General features: G+C 46.0%; 1 protein-coding gene across 2 annotated transcripts in view; it reads right to left on the bottom strand.

Annotated features, from left to right (window-relative positions):
- Positions 1-23,232, bottom strand: part of LOC142308982 (caspase-3-like) — a 64,056-nt gene extending 40,824 nt beyond the window's left edge. For both annotated transcript variants that reach the window (XM_075347148.1, XM_075347149.1), the window contains exons 1-3: positions 23,128-23,232; positions 11,735-11,816; positions 5,143-5,264 (exon numbers count right to left, since the gene is read on the bottom strand). In XM_075347148.1, the coding sequence (XP_075203263.1) occupies positions 5,143-5,264; positions 11,735-11,757 (145 nt within the window). In that variant the 5' untranslated portion in view covers positions 11,758-11,816; positions 23,128-23,232. The remainder of the gene's footprint in view (positions 1-5,142; positions 5,265-11,734; positions 11,817-23,127) is intronic.
- Positions 23,233-24,420: the final 1,188 nt, after the last annotated feature.

Here is a 24,420-nt window from a genome sequence, read left to right as displayed (position 1 = left end):
ACCCGACCCGGCGGTTGTGCATCACGGGCAAATCGCTACCCGTGGCGCACAACATCGCTGTCACACGGACTTACCTTCCCTGCGATGTCGCTCTGGCCAGTCACATGGCAGCCGTTCAATAGAAGCGGAGGGGCGGAGATGAGCGGGGCGAACATCCTGTCCACCTCCTTCCTCATTGCGGCCCGCCGCAGGTACGAGGGTGTTGCTCGTTCCTGCGGTGTCACACATAGCGATGTGTGCTACCGCAGGTACGAGGGTGTTGCTCGTTCCTGCGGTGTCACACATAGCGATGTGTGCTACCGCAGGTACAACAAACAACCTCGCTTCTGAATAGGCAATGATTTTTGGTTCGTGAACGACGTCTCACATACCAACGATTTTTGCCTCTTTTGCGATCGCTTAAGGTCGCTCGTACGTGTTACATGCTGTGACGTCGCTAACGACGCTGGATGTGCGTCACAAACACCGTGACCCCGACGATATATTGTTAGCGATGTCGCAGCGTGTAAATGGCCCTTAACTCTATTACCTTTCTTGATTTGGTGATATCTAAAGATGATGGCGGGAGAATCCATACTGTAACACATCGTAAGCCTACAGCCACTAATTCCCTCTTGAAGTGGGATAGCCATCATGCCCTTGCCCTGAAATGGGGGTATCCCCAAGGGGCAGTTTCTGTGAATTTGCAGAAACTGCTCCAGGGATATTGATTTTAGGGCGCAAGCGTCAGACTTGTTTGGCAGATTGAGACAAATATACCTCATAACCATAGTTGTTTAAATTTAAGGTCACGGCAGATTCCTGGATCGGGGGTACCCTAAACCCGTGTTGGAACAGTCTTATGCCTATGCTAAGACTGTAAACAGACATGGGCTTATGAGTCAAAGGCACGAGTCTTAGATTTCAATATTACACGCATAATTGGTACATTCTATATGCAGTCAGACCGTGTATTTGGGGTGATTAAAAAACACTGGAACATCTTGAGAGTGGACCCCGACCTAGTGAAGTGTGTTTAAAAAAATACCTGTATTACCTACAGACGCAGCCGTACGATAGGGAATAGGTTAGTGCATAGTCTATACCAGGGACCCCAACCCACGGGTACCTGGCTAGATAGACGTATATGTGGGATGTTTCCCTGCGGTAATTGCAGCTATTGTGATTCCATCGAACAATGCAAGATGGTGAGGAGTTCGGCAACGGGAAAAACATTTTATTTACGAGATTTCAGTAACTGTAATACTTCAGAGGTTATCTACAAGGCTACCTGCACGTGTCCGTTGGATTATATAGGGAAGACCCTACGGGAGTTCAGGAGACGTGTAGGTGAGCACTTGTCAGATATCTGTAATGGACGGGACACTCCTATCTCCCATCATATTAATACAGTACAACGAGGCGACATTAAACATATTCATTATTCAGTGTTGAAATTGGTTAAGTCAAGCCCGAGGGGGGGGGGTTGACAGGGTATTGCTTCAGAAAGTCAGCATGGATTTACAGAATGGGATCCTTGACACCTAGGGGGCTCAATGAGCAACTTTCCTTTAATTGTTTTCTCCCCACAGAGATGTCTTCGGGGCCTTTTATTGAATTGTAAATCCTCTAAACCATATTTCTAGGACACCCTCCCTTTACTGGGAATACTCACATTGTGGGGTGTAATTTGTGTATTTTCATCTTGCCCATAAGAGTGATCGGGATAACGTGTATTTATATACATTTTGCCTTGGATATTTATTATTATTGAATCTTATACCCAAGTGACTCTATTAATGTGTATGGGATGTAATGTATCTATCTATCTATTTTTTCCCGATTGCATGCTATTCCAATATGCTGTATATAACAGATCACTGAGTTTTGAACTATGTCTGTAATTTGAACCACCGTGCATGCGCGGGCCTGGTGCTTCTAGGTATGACGCCCTCAGCCATATCACGTGATCGCTATCTGACTGAGCTGTGGGTGTGGCCTTGCTATGCAGCTCGCACTTGCGTGCGCTGTGGATTCCTATTGAATTTTGTCCTTATCTGATTGCCGTATGACGCATGCGCACACTGGGACGCCGTTTTAATCAGCGTTATACATGTGATGGATGAATGATCCACAGCTGCGTTAGTGGCTGTGGGCTATTTATACCCTGATCAGACATGCACTTCCATGACGCTCCTTTATGACGGTGGTGGATTCTATCATTCAGGATTCTCTGTGCTGCTGCTGATCTGGATGGGGATTGTCTCATGGATCTGCATGTCTGACATCACCTTTTTGGGCAAGTGTTTGTTACTATTAACAATCTTCTTATTCACATATCACTTGTTTGGTGTAATTCACTCCTGTTCTGTGCTGTTATTTATGCTGGATTGGTCTCTGAGACTACACTTGTCTTTGTAGCCTCGTGATGAACCACTTCTGTGGGGAAACGCGTCGAGGCAGAGACAGATCTCATCCATTGTAGATGGCTGCTGGTTCACTCTATTACTGAAGGGACTTGGACATCGTATACCATGCGATTTTTTTTTGGACCTATAAGGCTGCATCGTCTTCAATGATTATTATATTTATGCATTGTTCATTACTGCTTGGAGACCTTTATTACAGTCTGAAAGTTAAGTCCGGTTATCTATTGTCCTGTTCTATTTATACATGATATCTTGTCCCTATGTGTGAATCTGAGTTCTATCTAAATTGTATCAAGTTGTCCGGTTTGTCTATGTCAGCTCTGTCCCTGGTATCCAGGGCCAGGGTTTGTAGGATTCTGTAAATACCCTGAGACGAATTGATATAGTCCTGTATCACTTTCCACTAAACGGTGTGATATTCACTTGTGTTTTTAATTAACAAATATATTTTGTATGGGGAAAAAAAAAATACTGTTTACAATTGAAATATTCCCTAGACCTTGAGTCATATATATGAATGACGAACAGGATAGCATCGGACAGAGGGTTTCCATCCACGGATGACACTTTTATGGGAGCATAAAGTCTTTGAATGGTTATTTGATAGAGATCCACAATGGCCTGTTGTATACAGTTCCCAGCGGAACTGGAGTCCAGATATGTCGGCTCTGTGAATCGGCTACGGACACAGATGTGAATAAGGATGGCGAGGTCTTGTTCTCACCTAGGGTAGACTCTCCCACAGACCCTAGGATTGGAAATTTTCCCTCTACAAAAGACCAAAATGGATTAGGCGATTAGGATTTCCACAGCAGAAACATTCTTCTGTGGGGCGATGGACCTCCCGCCGCGACATTGTCAAGAGAGGTCTGATGAAATGAGCTCTGGGCCCAAAATCTCATCTTGGCGTCTTTACTACATGCAGACAAAAGGGATGGGAACTATAAGGTACCTGAATGTAATTGTTTATTTGTGATGCTGCCTATCTCTCATCAATACTGTATGTCCATTCTGGTTTTGGCTGGTAACAATTCCAAGCATCTCCTTGCCACTGTTAAGGACATACTGGAAGTTGCAGGTTCATGTGATATAATTGCATATGGAATGGTCCTAACTCTACAACTGATCACTGTACTATGCTTGGTACAGGACTAATCAACAATTAGCAGAAATGTTTAGATGCAATTATTGCTGCACATGGGGGTCACAACAAACAGTGAAAGCAAAGGTTGATATATTTTTGCCACTCCCAGACATGTGATATTAGATTATTTTCCTCAATTAACCTCTTGACAATTTCCGTTTTTTTCATTTGTTTTTCCTCCCCCTCTTCCAAAAACCACACTTTTTTTATTTTTCTGTCAACATAGCCGAGTGAGAGCTTGCTTTTTTGCGGGTCGAGTTGTATTTTTGAATGAAAACATTCATTGTAAAATACACTGGAAAGTGGGAGAAAAAAATTCTAAGTGCTTTCAAATTGCAAAAAAAAAAGTGCAATTCCACAATTTTTCTTTTTATGGAACTTGTTCACTATATGGTAAAACTGACATGGCTTTCTGATTCTCCAGGTCAGTATGAGTATGTAGATAGCAAACATGTATAGTTTTCTTTTAATTTAAGTGGTGAATTTTTTTTTTTTTAGACATTTATAAAAATAAATAAATAAAAATGTTGCTTCTGGCACTATTTTCCAATAACCGGAATGTTTTTATATTTTGGGATCTGGAGCTAAGTGATGGCTTATTCTTGCGCCCTAGGCTGGCATTTTTACTGATACCATTTTGCAGTACATGCAACTTTTATTCGCCTCTTATTCTATTTTATTGCAATATTGTGGAGATCAAAAAACGTAATCCTGGTGGTTTTTAATTTTTTTTTTGTTACTCTGTTTACCAATTAGATTAATTTATTCTACATTTGATAGATCAGACATATCTGAACACGGGAATACTAATGTGTATTATTATTATTTTATTTTCAATGAGGTAAAAGGAAGGTGATTTGAATTTTTTTTGTCATTTTTTTAAACCTTTTATTTTTCACTCTTTATTGTATTTACTAGTCCTTTTAGGGGACTTGAAGGTGCGATCATCTGATCACTTGTGCTATGGCAATGCATCAACACTGCTCTTTATGGCCCAGATTAGTCTTGTCAGTTCACAGCCGACATTCACAGGAGGATCATCATGATGGATAAAGGGGTCATCAGCTGACCCCTGGCTTTCATGACAACCCATCAGCGGCCGCGAACATATCACGGGCGCACCAATGGGAGTAGGGAAAAACATGCTCCCCACCAGCACATATTAAATTCCGAAGTTCATAGATTGACAGCGGGATTTAACTGGTTAACAGCGGGCAGATCTCCGGTCCACCCTCTGCTGTTAGAGGCACTTGACAGCTGAATAAATAAGCTGTGATGCGCAGAAAAAGATATAGGCTCGGCATGTGACGACTGACGAAAATATGTCAGAGATCTGGAAGGGGCTAAATATGACAGTCTAATATTTCTTACTCATTTGACATGTTTCACTTTATCTACTTTTATACCTTGAAAATCTTTGAAAATCTGATTTAGCTTTGAGTCATATTTTTGTTGAAATATGGAAAACCTTTCAAGCACCATTGTATGCAGACAACCTTTTTTTTTTTACTATACAGTAACAGTATATGTTTTACATAACTCTAAAATCACAGACAAGATCATGGTGGAAATGCATTATTGTGAACTTACCTGGCATGTCAAAGTACTCCATGTTAAGTATTAAGCATTGGCTCTTTTCAGGATAGTCCATCTTGTAGTAATTGTGGCTGTCATTGGTTAGATTTGTTGGTCTAGCATCTTCTCCATTATACCTGCCAAAAACAAAAAAATCTACAGAATTCTACATATACAGTGTTTCCCTGAAAATAGGCACTGTTTTATATATTTTTTTTGCTCTGGAAAAAGGGCTTATTTTTTGGGGCAGGACTTTTATATTTAAGCCTTAAGCCAAAAATGCTGTAAACTCCTGCTATGGCTTATTTTCGAAGGAGGGCTTATTTTCGGGGAAACACGGTATTAGGATAGACTAGAACGTGGCCTGATTCTAACGTATCGGGTAGTCTAGAATGTGTATGTACAGTGCTGGCCAAAAGTATTGGCACCCCTGCAATTCTGTCAGATAATACTCCGTTTATTCTTGAAAATGATTGCAATCACAAATTTGTTGGTATTAACTTCATTTAATTTGTCTTCAATGAAAAAAAATAAAAATTGTCATAAAGCCAAATTGGATATAATGCCACACCAAACGTAAAAAGGGGGTGGACAAAAGTATTGGCACTGTTTGAAAAATTATGTGATGCTTCTCTAATTTGTGTAATTAACAGCACCTGTAACTTACCTGTGGCACCTAACAGGTGTTGGCAATAACTAAATCACACTTGCAGCCGTTGACATGGATTAAAGTTGACTCAACCTCTGTCCTGTGTCCTTGTGTGTACCATATTGAGCATGGAGAAAAGAAAGAAGACCAAAGAACTGTCTGAGGACTTGAGAATCCAAATTGTGAGGAAGCATGAGCAATTTCAAGGCTACAAGTCCATCTCCAAAGACCTGAAAATTCCTGTGTCTACGGTGCACAGTGTCATCAAGAGGTTTAAAGCCCATGGCACTGTGGCTAATCTCCCTAGATGTGGAAGGAAAAGAAAAATTGACGAGAGATTTCAACACAAGATTGTGCGGATGGTGGATAAAGAACCTCAACTAACATCCAAACAAGTTCCAGCTGCCCTGCAGTCCGAGGGTACAATAGTGTCAACCTGTACTATCCGTCGGTGTCTGAATGAAAAAGGACTGTATGGTAGGATACCTAGGAAGACCCCACTTCTTACCTCGAGACATAAAAAAGCCAGGCTGGAGTTTGCCAAAACTTACCTGAGAAAGCCTAAAACGTTTTGGAAGAATGTTCTCTGGTCAGATGAGACAAAAGTAGAGCTTTTTGGGAAAAGCCATCAACATAGAGTTTATAGGAAAAAAAAAGAGGCATTCAAAGAAAAGAACACTGTCCCTACAGTCAAACATGGCGGAGATTCCCTGATGTTTTGGGGTTGCTTTGTTGCCTCTGGCACTGGACTGCTTGACCGTGTGCATGGCATTATGAAGTCTGAAAACTACCAACAAATTTTGCAGCCCAGTGTGAGAAAGCTGGGTCTCCCTCAGAGGTCATGGGTCTTCCAGCAGGACAATGACCCAAAACACACTTCAAAAAGCACTAGAAAATGGTTTGAGAGAAAGCACTGGAGACTACTAAAGTGGCCAGCAATGAGTCCAGACCTGAATCCCATAGAACACCTGTGGAGAGATCTCAAAATGGCAGTTTGGAGAAGGCACCCTTCAAATCTCAGGGACCTGGAGCAGTTTGCCAAAGAAGAATGGTCTAAAATTCCAGGAGAGCATTGTAAGAAACTCATTGATGGTTACCGGAAGCGGTTGTTCGCAGTTATTTTGGCTAAAGGTTGTGCAACCAAGTATTAGGCTAAGAGTGCCAATACTTTTGTCTGGCCCATTTTTGAAGTTTTGTGTGAAATGATCAATGATGTGATTTTTGTTTCATTCTCTTTTGTTTTTTTTCATTGCAAGCAAAATAAATGAAGTTAATAATACCAAAGATTTTGTAATTGCAATCATTTTCAAGAATAAACTGAGTATTATCTGACAGATTTGCAGGGGTGCCAATACTTTTGGCCAGCACTGTAGGTTAGCAGATTGAATAATAAGGTAATGAATGGACTGGATGGGTTAGGTTTAATTTAGTATTATTATAATTGTTTATTGGTTTTAAAATGACAAACAACAGAAGGAACAGTTTTAATAGAGGAGTCTAATGTTTAATGATGTCCATGGCTTGTAATGAAAGAAGGCCATGAACAGTGTAAAGTTAAGGAAAAATATTTTTGTACACCACATTTTGTGTGAAGACCTTTTCACTATCTGTAAGTAACTTTCCTTATAAAGGGGTGTTAACAACTTGCACTTTGACGTTGGATCTCATTGTCACTCTTGAAAACGCAACGTACAATTGTCCATGGCCAAAAACTGGTTCCCATCCTGGTATAGTCTCCATCCTTGTATGGCCCCCATCCTGGTATGTGGGCTGATGCTGTGATGTGGCCAAATACTTGTATGTGCCCCCATTGTGGTGCAGCCACCATCCTGACATGTGACCCCATCCTGCGGGGTAATGTGTGCGGGGGGGCGGAGTGCGGGTGGGGTGGAGCCGAGCGGGGCCATGACGCTGAGGATGTCAGTGCTGGGGACTGCATGGCTGGGGACAGGTGACTATTTGTGTGTGTGTTCAGTGTAGACATGCGGAGGGCGGAGTGTGGGGGGGCGGAGCCGAGCGGGGTAATGTGTGCGGGGGGCGGAGTGTGGGAGGGGCTGGAGCCAAGCAGGGCCATGGCGCTGAGGACGTCAGTGCTGGGGACTGCATGGCTGGGAACAGGTGACTATTCGTGTGTGTGTGTTCAGTGTATACATGCGGAGGGCGGAGTGCGGGGGTGTGTGGAGCCGAGTGGGGTAATGTGTGCGGGGGGCAGAGGCGAGCTGGGTTGCCGGTGTGGGCTCCTGGGGGTACAGCACTCACTGGGGAGTCGGGGCTCCGTGTGGTGCGGGGAAAAGTGTTGGGCGTCGTCCTGTCAGCCCGTAGTTCAGGCTGTTCAGTTAGCTGAGCCGTTGGTCGCAGGCTCTTTAGCGCGTGCGGTGTGGCGACGGTTGTCACTGTAATTACGTCATTTTTGAGCAAGACAGACAGAAAGACAGACAGACAGACAGACAGACAGAATAAGGCAATTATATATATAAACTAGGTGCAATGTTCAATGAATGCATCTGATCTGTAATCTGGGAACTATACAATATTTTTTTCTTTCGATTCTGTTAGCTCTGTACCTACACGTTATAAATATCATTATCATCTATTTGTGAATACTTTGGTTCTCCTAGAATATTCAACATACGTATATAGTATGCTTTCCACCTATATTCATCAAATAATGAAATAAATTATTAAGACTGGCGGTTTTGAAGATCTAATGGACATTTCCATCAGGGCGATTACAGCTAGAAAAACTGAAAAAATGCCTTGTGTAAATGAGAAGCTGCATTTGTAATTAACCTCGTGTCGACAACAACAATAATTTTTTACAAAAGGTAGAGTCAATCAAGATCAATGATAATCATTTCATGCTTTTGTAGGAGGGTGCTCTGTGATCTGCACCTCTCCCCGAAAACGTCATTGCTTTTATGTGAATGTTTAATGTGTATTTTTATGCATAGTGGTAGTAACAATAAATCCCTGTGTGGGTGTCGCGGGCGGGGAGGGCGCTGCGCTCACCCACTGCTCGGGTCCGGCACTGCTACTGCTTCGCTTGCTGCTCGGTGGCTCGAGCGGTGGGCCGGATCCGGGGACTCGAGCGGCGTTCCTCGCCCGTGAGTAAAAAGGGGAATGGTTTTGGGGATTGATTGTCCGTGACGCCACCCACGGTTGTGGTGAGGTTGTGACACCACCGCTGCTCTGGACGGGGATCCCAGGAGCGATGACAGGGGGCAGCGCAGTTGTTGTTTTCCCCTCCGTGGGTAGGGGGTTTGGTTGTCCCGGGGCCCGGTGAGGGAGGGATGTGTAGCAGGCGGGTTACGGGGCCTGGTGAGGTGCGGGGGCAGCGCGGTGCCGCACGGCACGGTGGTACTCACTCAGCCAATGATGAATGCAAAGTCCTTGGTAAAACACACGGCTGGATGGACGGGGCCCTCTGACGGCTGCGGTGGTTTCTGCTCCCGGTAGATTGATGGTGACTGTCTTTCCCTGCACCTTTGGTTTGTTTGTTGTACTGATGACTTCCCACCGGTAACCCGCTCCCCAGCTTGGATGGATGCTGAGGGAGCCCCTTTTGCCCGCAGGCTCTGGCCCTGGGAACTGTAGCCTTGGCGGTGACTGTGTTTCCCTTTACGGTTTGAGCTGTTGCCTTCAATCGGGTCTTGACTGCTGGGAAACCCAGGAGGTTCCCTTCGCTAACGGATTTGACCGGTTTTACGGCGACTCCTAGCCTGGTCGGGGTCCATAAGCCCTGCCGAATGGTGCTGGCTTCTCTTCGTTCCCCGGTCCGGTACCGGCGGGCCACCGCCCGTCCCTGGTCCTTACGGTTCACTCCAATCGGCCTCTCCTGCAGACGGTCACCACCGTCTGCCAACCTTGCTGTAGGTGCCCGGGCCACGTACCCGGACACGGTCAGTCTCCTCAACTCCTCTCAACTCCTAAAACTCATCTACTGCCACCTTTTCCCGCTTCCAGGACTGTGAACTCCTCGGTGGGCGGGGCCAACCGCCTGGCCCACCCCCTGGTGTGGACATCAGCCCCTGGAGGGAGGCAACAAGGATTTTTGTTTGACTTCGGTGTGCCTAGCCGGGGTGTGGGGTGTGTTGTTGTAGTACCTGTGACGTCCTGGCTTGTCCAGGGCGCCACATGAGTCTATGGGCGCAGTGCTACCACACACCACTAAATGTCACCAGTTTCGGGTTCCCTAGTTAGAACAGGAAGATTAGGCTTCAGGAACAGAGACAAGACTGGGAGAGTTAACTGATGGGGGTTGTAGTAAGATGATTGTCGTGACGCCACCAGTGGTATGCGGCCAGGGATTAGTCGTCGCTGCTGTTGCTGTCCTCCGGGGCGGATGGTAATAGCAGCAAAGATGGTATCGCTCCCCACAGGTGGAGCGGGCCCCTGGGAAATTAGGACGGTGGGACGGCCGGTGGCGCAGAAGCGCGGGGTGGTGGCGCCGGCAATGACAAGGACGACACCGGGGCTGTGGTTCAAAGTTCTTTTTACTTACAGTTCGTAAGATGCCCTGGTGATGCCACTCTCTGCCACAATTGGCTCCAGCCGGTCCCGGGTAAATCAGAAGCAATCACCGGTGTCTGTGGAGTGTGATACCTTCCTCCTCTGCGCTTACTTGTGGATCCCCGTGGCTTGAAGCAATTTTGGGTCCCCGCCCAGTGTTCTTGTAAAGTGTCCTGTCCCGTATGCAGGTGGAGCAAATCTTCGTCGTGGGGCCTGGCTACAAACCCGACCCCGGATCCTATGTGTCACTGTGCTGCGGGAAAATGGGTGGTGAGCGATGGGACATGAAATACCCATACTCTGCAGATTCTGGTAATCCAACGTGGAGTATGTCCTACCACAGGGCTCTGCACCCTGACTGCACTGGCACTGTGGGAATGGTTAGGCTCGACCTCAGCTACCATGTTCTCCTCTGTCTCACTAGCTCCACCGGTTGCCTCTCGCCCTTTTCCGGTCTGCCCGGTTCTAGCAGGAAAGCGCTCAAGCACTCTCTCCTGCGACCGTATTATTCAGAGTCTCAGACTATTCTAAAGTGAAACTTTTTGTGTTTTCCTACTCCCTCAGTGCAGCCCCCACCTTTTTGATGACTCACAGTGGTTGTCCCAGCAACCGTGAATTTCTCAGACTGGCTGGCTTCCTGAATTGTGTAACTGTCTGAATCACTGGCTGGATGTTCTGTAAGTGGAAAAACTCCAGTGATTAACCTCTTCTTACCAGGAATGAGTACTACATTTTAAAAGAGATGCAGTACCCTGTGGCGACTGAAGCCTCAGGGTCGCCACAGCTGGAGTTCACTGACACAGAAGAACAGACCCTAGAAGTGACTCCAAAGAGGTAGCATAGATGTGCAGGTTATTATAAACACAGCGGTAAACCTTGACCCGTGTGGTTAGATACTCGGGGACAGAGATGTGCCAACCTCCCCCTCTCTCCTTGGTAGGTAGTATAATCTTGTCTGCAACCGTAATGGAACTATGATGTTAATGTCTTTTGAGAAACCAAGTTTGAAACCTGTCTCAAGGAAAGTGGAATGGTGTTTGAAACGTGTTGCAAGTAAAGTGCGTGAAGTTTTTAACGTTGTTGTGAACTCATCTTTAATAACTGAGCACGTATGGACTTAATGAGGACTCAGAGCCCCCGCCCCGACACACTACAGACAGGGGTAGTTGAGTGTGTGCAGAAACTTTACCTTGTTGCAATGGTACGTCAGGGCCACAAGCCAGGTTCTCATCATCTGGTGCATACTGTCCGGTTCTGCATTCAAAGTTATTAAAGATGAAGAAACATATCTGTGCCCTGGTTACGCTTACAGTTTGTCACTGATCTGTTCCTTCATCTGGACATTTATAATTACACTCAGAGTTGAATCTATATAAGCTACATCATTATTCAGCATTAGAGGTGTGTTTGTATTATAAAGATCACTAGGAAGAGTGCAATAATACTTACTCAAAATGCACTTGTTTTTCCATTCCTCATTGCAGGCTCCAAGTATTTTGTTTCTACTCCTTTATTGGTAGGTTCTAACACTCTACAAACAAAACAGGGATTTATGGATAAGTATTATGGAGTCCTAAAAAAACCAATTACAAAATAGTGGTCACACTTTCAGAAAATTGTTTTAGTGCATATTAAAATATAAAATAAAAGTAGTGGTTGTTATTATTTATACCAGTGCTTAGATCTGCCACCATCTTAACATAGTGCTATATATATGGACATCACTGCTGTGACCTAGGCTGCTATATTCTTATTGGTATCCACTGCCCCTGTTGCAAAGAAATACCACCTTTATGCATAAGTTCCAAATCGAATTATATTGCTATATCGTGTAATATTATGCAGTGATATATGCCCCCTTATAGTTAGATATATGCTGTGTTTCCTCGAAAATAAGACACTGGCTTAGATTTTTTTTTTCCCCGAAAAATGCGCTAGGGCTTATTTTTGGGGAAACCCAGGTTGGGGGTTAGTTTACCCCCTAAAATGGCAGACAGCACTCTAAAGGGTAATTTACAAGCTGCAAGATCGGTACCGATATATCGCTAGCGAGCGTACCCGACCCCGTCGATTGTGCGTCACGGGAAAATCGCTGCCCCTGGCGCACAACATCGCTAACACCCATCACACGGACTTACCTTCCCTGCGACGTCGCTATGGCCGGCGATCTGCCTCCGTTATAAGGCAGCGGTTTGTGCGGCGTCATAGCGACGTGACACGGCAGCCGTCCAATAGCAGAGGAGGGGCGGAGATGAGCGTCCGGAACATGCTGCCCACCTCCTTCCTTCCTCATTGCCGGTGGACGCAGGTAAGGAGATGTTCGTCGTTCCTGCGGTGTCACACATAGCGATGTGTGTTGCCGCAGGAACGACGAACAACCAGCGGCATGCACCACCAACGATATTATGAAAAGGAGCGACGTGTCAACGATCAACGATTTTTGACGTTTTTGCGATCGTTGATCGTCGCTCCTAGCTGTCACACACTGCGATGTCGCGAATGACGCCGGATGTGCGTCACAAACACCGTAACCCCGACGATATATCGTTAGCGATGTCGTAGCATGTAAAGCACCCTTAAGACTATGTTCACAAAGGACATTTTTGCAGCGTGTAATACTATTGTATGTTTTGAGGATTTCGATAGCGTAGGGCAATGATCAGCAGAGACGAGTTTTTGATACAAGATGTTTTATAATCTGTAACCACGGTAGATAACAACGGAACAAACACAGCAATACAAATACACACAATACCTTCCCGAAACGGAGCGGAGGGAATTCCCGGGGCCACGCACCGGACTCCCCCAGGGAGACCACCAGAGCGAACCCCTATACAGGGACTGTCCGGCAATCACCCCGGAAGGCCTAAATGCGCAGCAGCCGGGACACAAGGGGCAAGCGGTAAAAGTCCAGGAGTGTCCGTACGGGATGATTGTCCAGAGTGGTTACGAACCAGAGAGAACCGGGCAGAGTGCTGACCGAAAATGGCAGACGGAATCCGGGCACAGCTTGAGAAACCGGGTAAGGTCCAGAGTCGGTCGGTCGGTAGTCTTTAGGAGGATCCAAAAGCAATCAGGATTAGCAGCAGCAAAGCAGGAGCACACAGCAAGCAGTATACTCAGGCACTGGACTGGGCTGAGAGGCGGCCTTTTAAGCAGCTGGACAGGAAGTAGGGCAACAGAACCTTAAAACTCCATGTTAACTGAGGGCAAGCTCATTCAAAAGAGAACTGGAAAACCTGGAAACCTGACATTACTCCCCCCCCCCAGAGACTGCCTCAGGACGGATCAGGGCCCGGCTTGTCCGGGAACCGTCGATGAAACTGAGCGATCTTCCGGGGCGCCCGAATGTTACCCACCGGTTCCCAGGAATCGTCCTCGGGGGCGTACCCCTGCCAACGTACCAGATATTGAAGCCGACGACGATGGAGCCGGGAGTCAATAATGTCCTCAACCACGAACTGCTCCTCGCCGTCGACCATCACAGGCGGAGGAGGAGGCACAACACGACCACGAAACGTATTAGGGGAGACAGGTTTGAGGAGAGACACATGAAAGACCGGGTGTACCTTTAGATGGTGCGGCAACCGTAGCCGACAGGCCACAGGGCTCACGATCCCGGTGATCTTAAATGGACCGATGAATTTTTGTCCCAGCTTCTGCGAAGGAACACCCAATCTCAGGTTTTTGGTGGACAACCATACAGAGTCCCCTACCTTGTACATGGGTGCCGGTTTCCGGTGAGTGTCGGCCGACCTCTTGTAACGCTCCTGGGCCGTAGCCACAGTGTCCTTCAGAACCTCCAGATTTTGTCGTAGCTCTGTCAATCTGTCCTCCACCGCTGGCACCGAAACCGCAACCGGTGACCTAGGCAAAACATTCGGATGGTAACCTAAGTTAGCGAAAAAGGGCGTTACCTTAGTGGAGCTGCTCTGAGTGTTGTTATATGAGAACTCCGCCAACGGAAGCATCTTCAACCAATCGTCTTGGAGATGGCTGACATAACATCGAAGGTATTGTTCCAGGGTTTGATTCGTCCGTTCGGTTTGCCCATTTGTCTGAGGATGGTATGCAGAAGACAAACAGACATCAATCTGGAGTGCCGTACAAAACCCCTTCCAGAATCTAGACGTGAACTGCACGCCCCGGTCAGAGATGATCTCGTCTGGTACCCCATGCAATCGGAATACATTCTGGATAACCAAATCCACTGTCTCTGCGGCTGAGGGAAGACCGGTACACGGAATGAAGTGAGCAGCTTTAGTCAATCGATCTACCACCACTAAAATGGTATTGTGTCCGCATGAGACTGGCAACTCCACAATAAAATCCATGGAGATAGACCCCCAAGGGCGAGATGGCACGGGTAACGGTTGGAGGAGTCCCGTAGGAGCCACACGAGGGACCTTGCACCGGGCACAAACCACACATGAGTGGACATAGTCCTTCACATCCTTTAAGCAAGTAGGCCACCAGAAAAAACGGCTCAGAAATTCTTGCGTCTTCTGTACCCCCCTATGACCAGCCAACACGGAGTCATGGACCAACTTGAGAACCCGAAGTCTTACGGCCTCCGGGACATAAATGCGTCGCTCTCTCAACCACACACCATTCCGAAGAACAAGCGTTACATCATTCGGGGGGGCAGCAAGAAATACGTCACCATCATAGGCCAGCTTGATGTCCTTCCACAAGTCCTGGTCCTGGATTACTCCAACGAAATTGGCATCCGATAACACGGTCTGAGACGGGGTTCCAGGCACGGAGTCCACGGCGTGGATTCGGGACAAGGCATCGGCTTTCCCATTACGTGAACCTGGACGGTATGTAACGACAAAATTGAATTGGTTAAGAAATAGGCTCCAACGGGCTTGCCGTGGAGACAGGCACCTGGCAGACTTAAGAAATTCCAGATTACGATGATCCGTGAGTACTATCACTTGCTGCGCGGCTCCCTGTAAGTGGTGTCTCCATTCCTTGAAAGCGGAAATAATCGCCAATAATTCCTTGTCCGCAATGTCGTAGTTCCTTTCTGCAGGGGACAACCGGCGGGAAAAGAAGGCACACGGATGCAAGAGACTCTTGTCCCCGGTCCTTTGAGAAAGAATGGCCCCTAATGCATAGTCGGAAGCGTCGACCTCCACGATAAAGGGAAGTGCGGGATTCGGATGGACTAATATTGGCGCTGAGGTAAAACATACCTTGAGACGATGGAATGCTTCCTGGGCCTGGGCGGACCACACAAACTTCTGTCCTTTCTTGGTTAACAGAGTGATGGGACGGACAATCTCTGAAAAGTTACGGATAAAGCGTCGGTAAAAGTTGGCAAAACCGACAAAGCGTTGTACCTCCTTGATGTTTCCCGGTTCCGGCCAGTCCAGAATGGCTTGTATCTTGCTAGATTCCATGTTTAGACCCTGAGGAGAGATGACATAACCTAAGAATTGTATTTGTGAGCAGTGGAACTCGCATTTCTCCAGCTTAATGTACAGGTGGTTTTCCCTCAGACGGGTAAGTACGGTCTTGACGTGCTCCTGGTGTTCCTGTAGAGAATCAGAAAAGATTAGGATATCGTCCAGATAGATCACCATGAATTGGTCCATGATATCCCTAAAAATATCGTTAACTAGATGTTGAAATGCCGCGGGAGCGTTACAAAGTCCAAAAGGCATCACTAGGTACTCAAAATGTCCGTACCGACATCGGAACGCGGTCTTCCACTCGTCTCCGGGACGTATACGAAGCAGATTATATGCCCCACGGAGGTCCAATTTGGTGAATATTTTTGCCTGTTGGACCCTCTCCAATAGCTCAGGAATCAACGGTAACGGATACCGGTTCCGGATGGTTATTTTATTCAGTTCCCGGTAGTCAATACAGGGTCTCAGAGTCCCCTCCTTCTTTTTCACGAAAAAGATGGGTGCCCCTGCGGGGGAAGTAGACGGACGAATAAATCCCTTGGCTAGGCTTTCATCAATATACTCTTTTAGTGCTGCTAGCTCAGGTGCCGCCAACGGGTAGACATGACCAAACGGAATCTCCGCCCCTGGGAGTAAGTCTATGGGGCAATCATACGGTCTATGCGGGGGAAGTCGGTCGGCTTTTCTTTTGTCGCATATATCAGCGAAGTCACGGTAAACCGGGGGTAAAACAGGTACCTGTACAGTGCTCTCCGTATTTGGTGGTACTGGAACCGGAACAGCTGGACTAATGGTCGGAATATTCTGCGGTGGGAAGGATATTTCCTTAGTTTCCCAATCGATGACCGGATTTGTAGACCGTAGCCACGGAATACCTAAAATAATCGGAAAATGAGGAGATGAAATTAGCATGAAAACAAGGGTCTCCTGCTGACCTGGCTTCATGACGCATTCTAGCGGTACGGTTTCCCGATCGACTGGTCCAGAGATTAACGGAGATCCGTCTACCGTCTCCATGGTAACCGGTGAGGATTTTTGCTGAGTCCGGATACCGTGTTTCCTGGCAAAAGAAGAGTCCATGAAATTTCCCCCTGCCCCAGAGTCTATCATTGCAGAGGTAGGTATTAGCTGTCCCTCCCACCGGATCTGAATGGGGAGCGAGCAATGGGTATATTTCCCTTCCGAGTCCTTCGGTGAGGTTGACATTACAGTCAAGGGAAATACCGCATCCAAGTTTCCACTTGCCTCAGAGATATCGGACTCTGAGTCCGTGTTGTCACACTCTGCCATGGCTGCCAATACCTTATTTGGGCGATTCGGACGTTTCGGGCAGTCGATCAAGAAATGGTCCGATTGACCGCAATAGAAACACAAACGCTCACGGAGCCGGTGTTCGCGACGTTCATTGGTCTCTCGCTTTTGCAGAGAGTCTACTTGCATAGGAACGTCCTCGGCCTCCCGTGGCGTCCTGAGAGCGGGTTCTCTGGAAGGAAATGTAAAGTTGTTTACACGGTTTACAGCCGCCCATTTTTCCTGTCTACGTTCCGTCAAGCGGGTATCAATACGCACACAGTGCTGGAGAAACAGTTCAAAATCCCCTGGAGATTAGGAACGAGCTAACTCGTCCTTGATGGTACCGGACAACCCCTTTCTGAAAACAGACAATAATGCATTGTTTCCCCAGTCGGTGTCTACCACTAACCTCTTAAATTCAGTGGCGTATTCAACGACAGAACGCTTTCCCTGACGTAAGGAAAGGAGAGCCGATTCAGCGGTAGCACGGCGATTCGGATCATCAAACATTTGCGCCATTGCGGTCAGAAAATCATCTAGGTGATTTAAACGGATGTCTCGGTTCTCTATCATAGGATTAGCCCAAGCCAGTGCTCGTGATGTTAATAACATAATTATACATAACACTTTGGACCGGTCAGAACGGTAATAATCAGCATGTACATCAAAAAACAGTATACATTGGTTCACAAATCCACGAAACTGACCACGGTCACCATTGAAACGGAATGGGGGTAACCTAGGCATACCGGCAGCTGATACGGACGTAGTGGGGCCGGCTTCCTGAGCCTCCACTCTGACTTGCAAATCCTGTATAGCCGGACCCAGTACCTGGTGATCATGACCCAGCTGTGCCTCCACATCTCTAAGTTTAGTCTGCACCACCTCCATCTCCTGCTGCAAGGAGTTAATCATAGAAAAGAGCTGATCTACTCCTCGTGTCTCAGTCATTGCCCCAGCGAAATCCTCTTATGGCCTGAGTATAATGTAATACTATTGTATGTTTTGAGGATTTCGATAGCGTAGGGCAATGATCAGCAGAGACGAGTTTTTGATACAAGATGTTTTATAATCTGTAACCACGGTAGATAACAACGGAACAAACACAGCAATACAAATACACACAATACCTTCCCGAAACGGAGCGGAGGGAATTCCCGGGGCCACGCACCGGACTCCCCCAGGGAGACCACCAGAGCGAACCCCTATACAGGGACTGTCCGGCAATCACCCCGGAAGGCCTAAATGCGCAGCAGCCGGGACACAAGGGGCAAGCGGTAAAAGTCCAGGAGTGTCCGTACGGGATGATTGTCCAGAGTGGTTACGAACCAGAGAGAACCGGGCAGAGTGCTGACCGAAAATGGCAGACGGAATCCGGGCACAGCTTGAGAAACCGGGTAAGGTCCAGAGTCGGTCGGTCGGTAGTCTTTAGGAGGATCCAAAAGCAATCAGGATTAGCAGCAGCAAAGCAGGAGCACACAGCAAGCAGTATACTCAGGCACTGGACTGGGCTGAGAGGCGGCCTTTTAAGCAGCTGGACAGGAAGTAGGGCAACAGAACCTTAAAACTCCATGTTAACTGAGGGCAAGCTCATTCAAAAGAGAACTGGAAAACCTGGAAACCTGACACAGCGTTTTTTTCCTGACCAAAACCTGATCTTATGGCAGGCTGTCTCATGGGAGTCATCTGCGGTTTTGGTGCGGATTTTGTGGCGTTTTTTTACAGGGCTTTTTTTCTGAGATGTCAAGACCAGAAGGGGTTCAAAAGTACCCGGATTGCTGGGCCGGGACGGGATTGACCTGGATCAAAAAAAAAAAAAACGAAGAGTAAAGCAAGCGTGCTATACTTACCAGTCTCCGGTAGATGTTAGAGTGTATGGGCTCCTTCCAGGTGTGACGTCATTTCAACATACCCATATCACATGGGGAGCGGGGGGCATAGCATGATATAGTGGAAGGGAGAAAACATCACCAAGCTCACTAACCAAGCAGGTCATGCCCACTGACCCTGCTGGTCACGCCCACTTACCTGGTAGGAGCCCATACATTCTAGGCTCAACCGTACCTGCTCCCACGGCCCCTCCTACTTCCAGTGCCGCTCATTAGCCTCATGCATATTCACTGCTCCCCCCACTGGAGTCTGTGATTGGTTGCAGTCAGGTGAGCCCCCAGCCTGTGTGACAGCATCTGTCTGCAAGCAATCACAGACCCGGTCTGCAGGTCTATTGTACAGTAAAAAATAAAAAAAGACTTTATAAGGCAGCGGTTCGTGCGGCGTCACAGAGACGTCACACGGCAGCCGTCCAATAGCAGAGGAGGGGCGGAGATAAGCGGCCGGAACATGCCGCCCACCTCCTTCCTTCCTCATTGCCGGTGGACGCAGGTAAGGAGATGTTCGTCGTTCCTGCGGTGTCACACATAGCGATGTGTGCTGCTGCAGGAACGACGAACAACATCGTACCTGCAGCAGCAACAATATTTGGAAAAGGAGCGACGTGCCAACGAGCAACGATTTTTCACGTTTTTGCGCTCGTTGATCGTCACTCCTTGGTGTCACATGCTGCGATGTCGCTAACGGCGCCGGATGTGCGTCACAAACGACGTGACCCTGACGATATATCGTTAGCGATGTCACAGCATGTAAAGCACCCTTTAGAGAATCGCACGTACCAGACCCCGAACATCTGCATCACTCTCAGGTCCTCCCGTGATCCACAGCGGGCGCTCCCAGCAGGTCTTCGTATGTTCCACAGCAGTGCTCCCCTGCTTCCGGCTGGCACCCTTCGCTCTCACACACCACACATACACAATTGATTTCAGTAACATCACGCACACACCGATCCAATCGCAGTAACTTCACACACAAACATCTGGTGATACCATACTGCTTATGGCCGGAGGAGAACCTTGGACGCAAGGAACTGCGGGGGAACGCATTGAGGACCTGCTCCTCGATACGTTCCACTGCAGGTCCTCATTGTGTTCCACTGTGGGTCCTCGCGTTCCATAGCTTTCCAGGTCTTCGTGCCGGTTCGGAAGCTGTAGGGGATCACCAGGTGTGTACGTGTGTGTGTGTGTGTGTGTGTGTGTGTGTTGTTACTGCAATTGGATGTGTGTGTGAGCAGGGTGATCCAGGAAACAATGTGTGTGTGAGTGGAAAGGTGAGGAACCTGACAGCAACGCAGATCACTGTGGGAGATCCAATCCACCGTCGGCACCTGTCAGCTGTTACTGTTCGGGGTCTTGCAAGTGTGATTGTGGGTCTGTCTTCTTTCTTTTGGGGGTGTCTTCTTACTTTAATAAAATGTCCTGCTGTATTCTTCAACTTATTTTTACCTGTGTGGACACTAGGGCTTATTTTCGGGATAGGGCTTATATTTAAGCTATACTTCGAAAAGGCCGAAAGTTTCTACTAGGGCTTAGTTTTGAGGTAGGGCTTAGTTTTTGGGGAAACACGATAGCACTATAGGGGTTGATTCAATAAAGAGTCAATTCATAGTAGGACGCTTTTTAATGTTACTTATGTGAAAAATCTGCTTCTTTTTCCGCCCGGACTGATCTTTTAGTTTAAAATTTCTCATTCTGTCGCTTAATGAATTAGGTGTTTCTGTCACCCAACGTGCACTGCCGCCATAAATGTTTACTAGTCAGGAACTGGCATATGTTTTTGGAGTAAGTTACATCATTTTTGTGGCATAGTTTATGATGAATTTGACGGGTAGCTGTGACTGAGCACACTCTGGTGATACCTGCGGCTGGAATATAAATGCCAAAAGCCACAATATTTTTGTGCAACGTTTGAGTTATGTTAAAAAATGTTGCAAAATCAATAAAAACAATTGAATCACAAACATGTTGTGACTTAAGGTGTTTGTGCCAGATTTCTGGCATAAACATGAAGATGTGAACAGCTCACCAGACTTGAATAAGGGTGCGGTGCCAGGAAACCTGACCGGCAGTCAGGTGGAACTTGAGAAAACAAGTGAAGAAAAATCCAGCATCTGCATATAAAATTAAAAACTAGAAAAAAACCATGACAATATTCCAAGTAGACTAGATAGTCCGTCTATGCGTTTCGAACAGTTAACCTGTTCTTAATCATGACAACCATGATTAGGAACAGGTTAAGTGTTCGAAACGCGTAGACTGACTATCTAGTCTACTTGGAATATTGTCATGTTTTTTTTCTAGTTTTTAATTTTTTCAATAAAGCCATGTTTTCATTTTATATGCGGATGCTGGATTTTCCTTCACTTTTTTTCTGGCATAAACACCTCAATGTATCTTCCCCAAAATGTTAATTCATGACTGATGTGATTATCATCCAGCAATAATATATTAATGGAGACAATTTTATTATTTCTCCAATGCAGCAGAATTGCATCCACGTGTGTGATAACATCATAGCTAGAGTTAGCCTAAGAAAATGCTTCATGCTGGGTAACAGATATCATCCAATATTTCTTCTTAAAAAGAGGCTGAGCCCAACACAAAATCAAGCAAGAACATCCACACTAATTCAAACCTCCCACTCCCGGATCCAAGACTTCTTTCGAGCTGCACCAATCCTCTGGAACGCTCTACCCCAAGAAGTTAGGATGAATAATAACTTACTCGGCTTCAGATTCTCCCTAAAAACGTATCTTTTTAGGGCGGCCTATCACACTCCCTAATCAAATCCAATTCACACAGTCCCTCTACAACTTTTCACAACATAACCCCACGTCAAACTCCATGCCACTCAAATGCATCTCAAGGTTCAGGCCAATTGGTCCAGGAAGCCATTATCTATCCCCCATTTCCTTGAGATGGCTGGATTGTCACTGTAAATAAGCACTTGTACCTTGCCCCCCCCTCCTCCATATCTCATTGTAGATTGTAAGCTCTCACGAGCAGGGTTGTCTTTTTTTTCCCTCTAAATATTGTATTTTCTATAACTGTTACTTGTTTGTATATGATCCTCCTGAATTGTAAAGCACTGCGGAATATGTTGGCGCTATAGAAATAAAGATTATTATTTTAAAATAAAGTACAGTAATAAAATATGAGATCTGTAAATATGATAGATAGTAAATTTGAGCCAGAGTGAATTACCTAAGATTGGCATACCCTGCAGAAAAGGAGAGATTATTTAATTTATGCAAAAATTATTAAACGTCAGAAATTTACATAAATTTGGGGCTAACTAAAAGTCAGAAAGTTAAATGGCTATTATGAGCAAGCAGAGATGGTTGCCATTATCAGACATATATAGTCATATATATAGACCTCAGCCATGTGTTGTACAACGTGCTCTGCTCATTACTTTTTCAGCTGGCATTGCAGGAAATTGTTATGTGGTGGTGGTTTCATGATTGACATGTGACTGCTGATGTCAGTGATTGGCTGCAGGGGTCATATATGTTCTCAGCACATCATTAGTGCCGGAGAGTTCTTGAAGACAGATTTCTTGCAGAAAGTTGAGTATCCCATATAGCTACAGAAAGAACTGCAATCACATGTATAGAATTAAAAGTCAGTGACAGAAATATATGTCCAACAAATGTGCCACATCTGAATGCATCCTCTATGAGCGAGTGGAGCGTGTAGGATCCATATTGTGCCACCCACTTCACGTCAGGTGCGTGATCTATTTATGCATGAAAATTAATGCAAAAAGTGTTGCCCAAAAGAATTGCAATTAACAACCCCACTGCTGTGAATAACATATGAGCTCTGCTCCATATGGTGAGGAAACAATGGTGCGAAAACTATTTTTCATAGCACTTGTTCCAGTTAGATCTACCATTGTGAGAGGGGAATTGTCTGGACGGTTCATATCTATTTCCTGTGTACTGAGTAAGCAGGGAGGCAGTTTCTTGCCTGGATTATTCCCAGAATGCCTCTATATGCTAGAAATGAACGTGTCCTGTTAAAATTTACGCTGTTTTCTTGCCTTATAGTCATCTGTTGCAAATTACAGTATTATACAGTAGAACAATGGCACATAACATACAGCAAGAAGCCAACAGTAGCTAAATATTCTGTATTGTTCATTATACTAAATATTACTCAGGCTTTCTTAAGGATTTACTCATGAACTGACTTCTTGCAAGTAAAAATTTAAAACATTTATAGAAACATTACTTACAGGAAGAAGCACCATGTAAAAATCATAGGAAATGACAGCTTGGATTTCTTTGCTTAGGACTTCATGGTTTTATGCTCTTTGTCCTCCTTTTACAAACCGGCTGCATTTTTCATACGTAGCTAAGAACGCCTCCTTGTTCTGACCTTTCTGTTGCATGCAACAATGCGCTGTCCTGAAAGACGGAGGATCTGCATAATCTTATGTATTGCAGTGCTTTTACCTTTCACATACTTCTACATTGAGGTCTTTGCTAGTATGTTTCCTAAAGGTATTGTCAAGTCCTTGTTTTTATTATAACCCTTTGACACTCCATGAACTATATATCTGCGAGAGAATTACATCATTTCTAACACAAAAAGAAACAATCCTCTGTACAAGTCTCAGAATAAATATAAACACCTACAGGAAGGTTAATTAAACCTTGTATCTTATTGTATCAAACTGCTTACCCATCAATAGGAAACTTTGTTCTCTCTGGGCTTTTGTAGCTCGTGTAAGTGGTGTATACAAATCTATTGACTTAAGGCCCCTTTACACACTGCAACATCGCTAGCAATATCGATGTAATGTCACCGGTTTTGTGACGTAATAGCGACCTCCCCAGCGACATTGCAGTGTGTGACACGCATCAGCCACCTGGCCCCCGCTGTGAGGTCGCTGATCGCTACAATTCGTTCAGGACCATTCTTTGGTCCTTTGTTTTCCGCTGCGCAGCATGCACCAGTGTGTTTGACCCCGTTACGACGACATAGTTAGCGACCCAGCCCATAGGCGTGCTAGCGTTCCCTTTCCAGCGAGGTCATTCTGCAGGTCCGTATCGCTGCTGCGTCGTTAGCCAGATCTGCCTGTTTGACAGCTCACCAGCGACTGTTAAAGACTTTCCAGCGATCCCGGCCAGGTCGAGATCGCTGGTGGGATCGCTAGAAAGTCTCAGTGTGTAAAGGGGCCTTTACAGAGCTACATAGTTAAAGGGGTTTACCCACGAACAAAGTTCATTTTAATCAAAAGATCTTGGAATAATAATAATTTCCACAATTGGATGTGTTTAATACGAATGATTGTGTTCTGAGATAATCCTATATATATGCCCCTGTTATGTACTGTGTAATGGCCGTGTCTGACCATACAGGAACATGGTCTGATCATACCCCATCTCCTGGGCAAGGGAGGAAGTAAAAAAAAAAGTATGCAGACATTACATTACAGCATGGGATTGTAAGTATTTCTTTTTCTTTGGGGTAAAACATTTTTTAAAAATGGGCAAGGAACTTCCGGATCCGGTCCTGGCTGAGG

The sequence above is a fragment of the Anomaloglossus baeobatrachus genome, chromosome 1 (genome assembly GCF_048569485.1).
Source record: "Anomaloglossus baeobatrachus isolate aAnoBae1 chromosome 1, aAnoBae1.hap1, whole genome shotgun sequence".
In the NCBI taxonomy this organism is placed as follows: domain Eukaryota; kingdom Metazoa; phylum Chordata; class Amphibia; order Anura; family Aromobatidae; genus Anomaloglossus; species Anomaloglossus baeobatrachus.
This window is presented reverse-complemented; position numbering and strand designations above follow the sequence as displayed.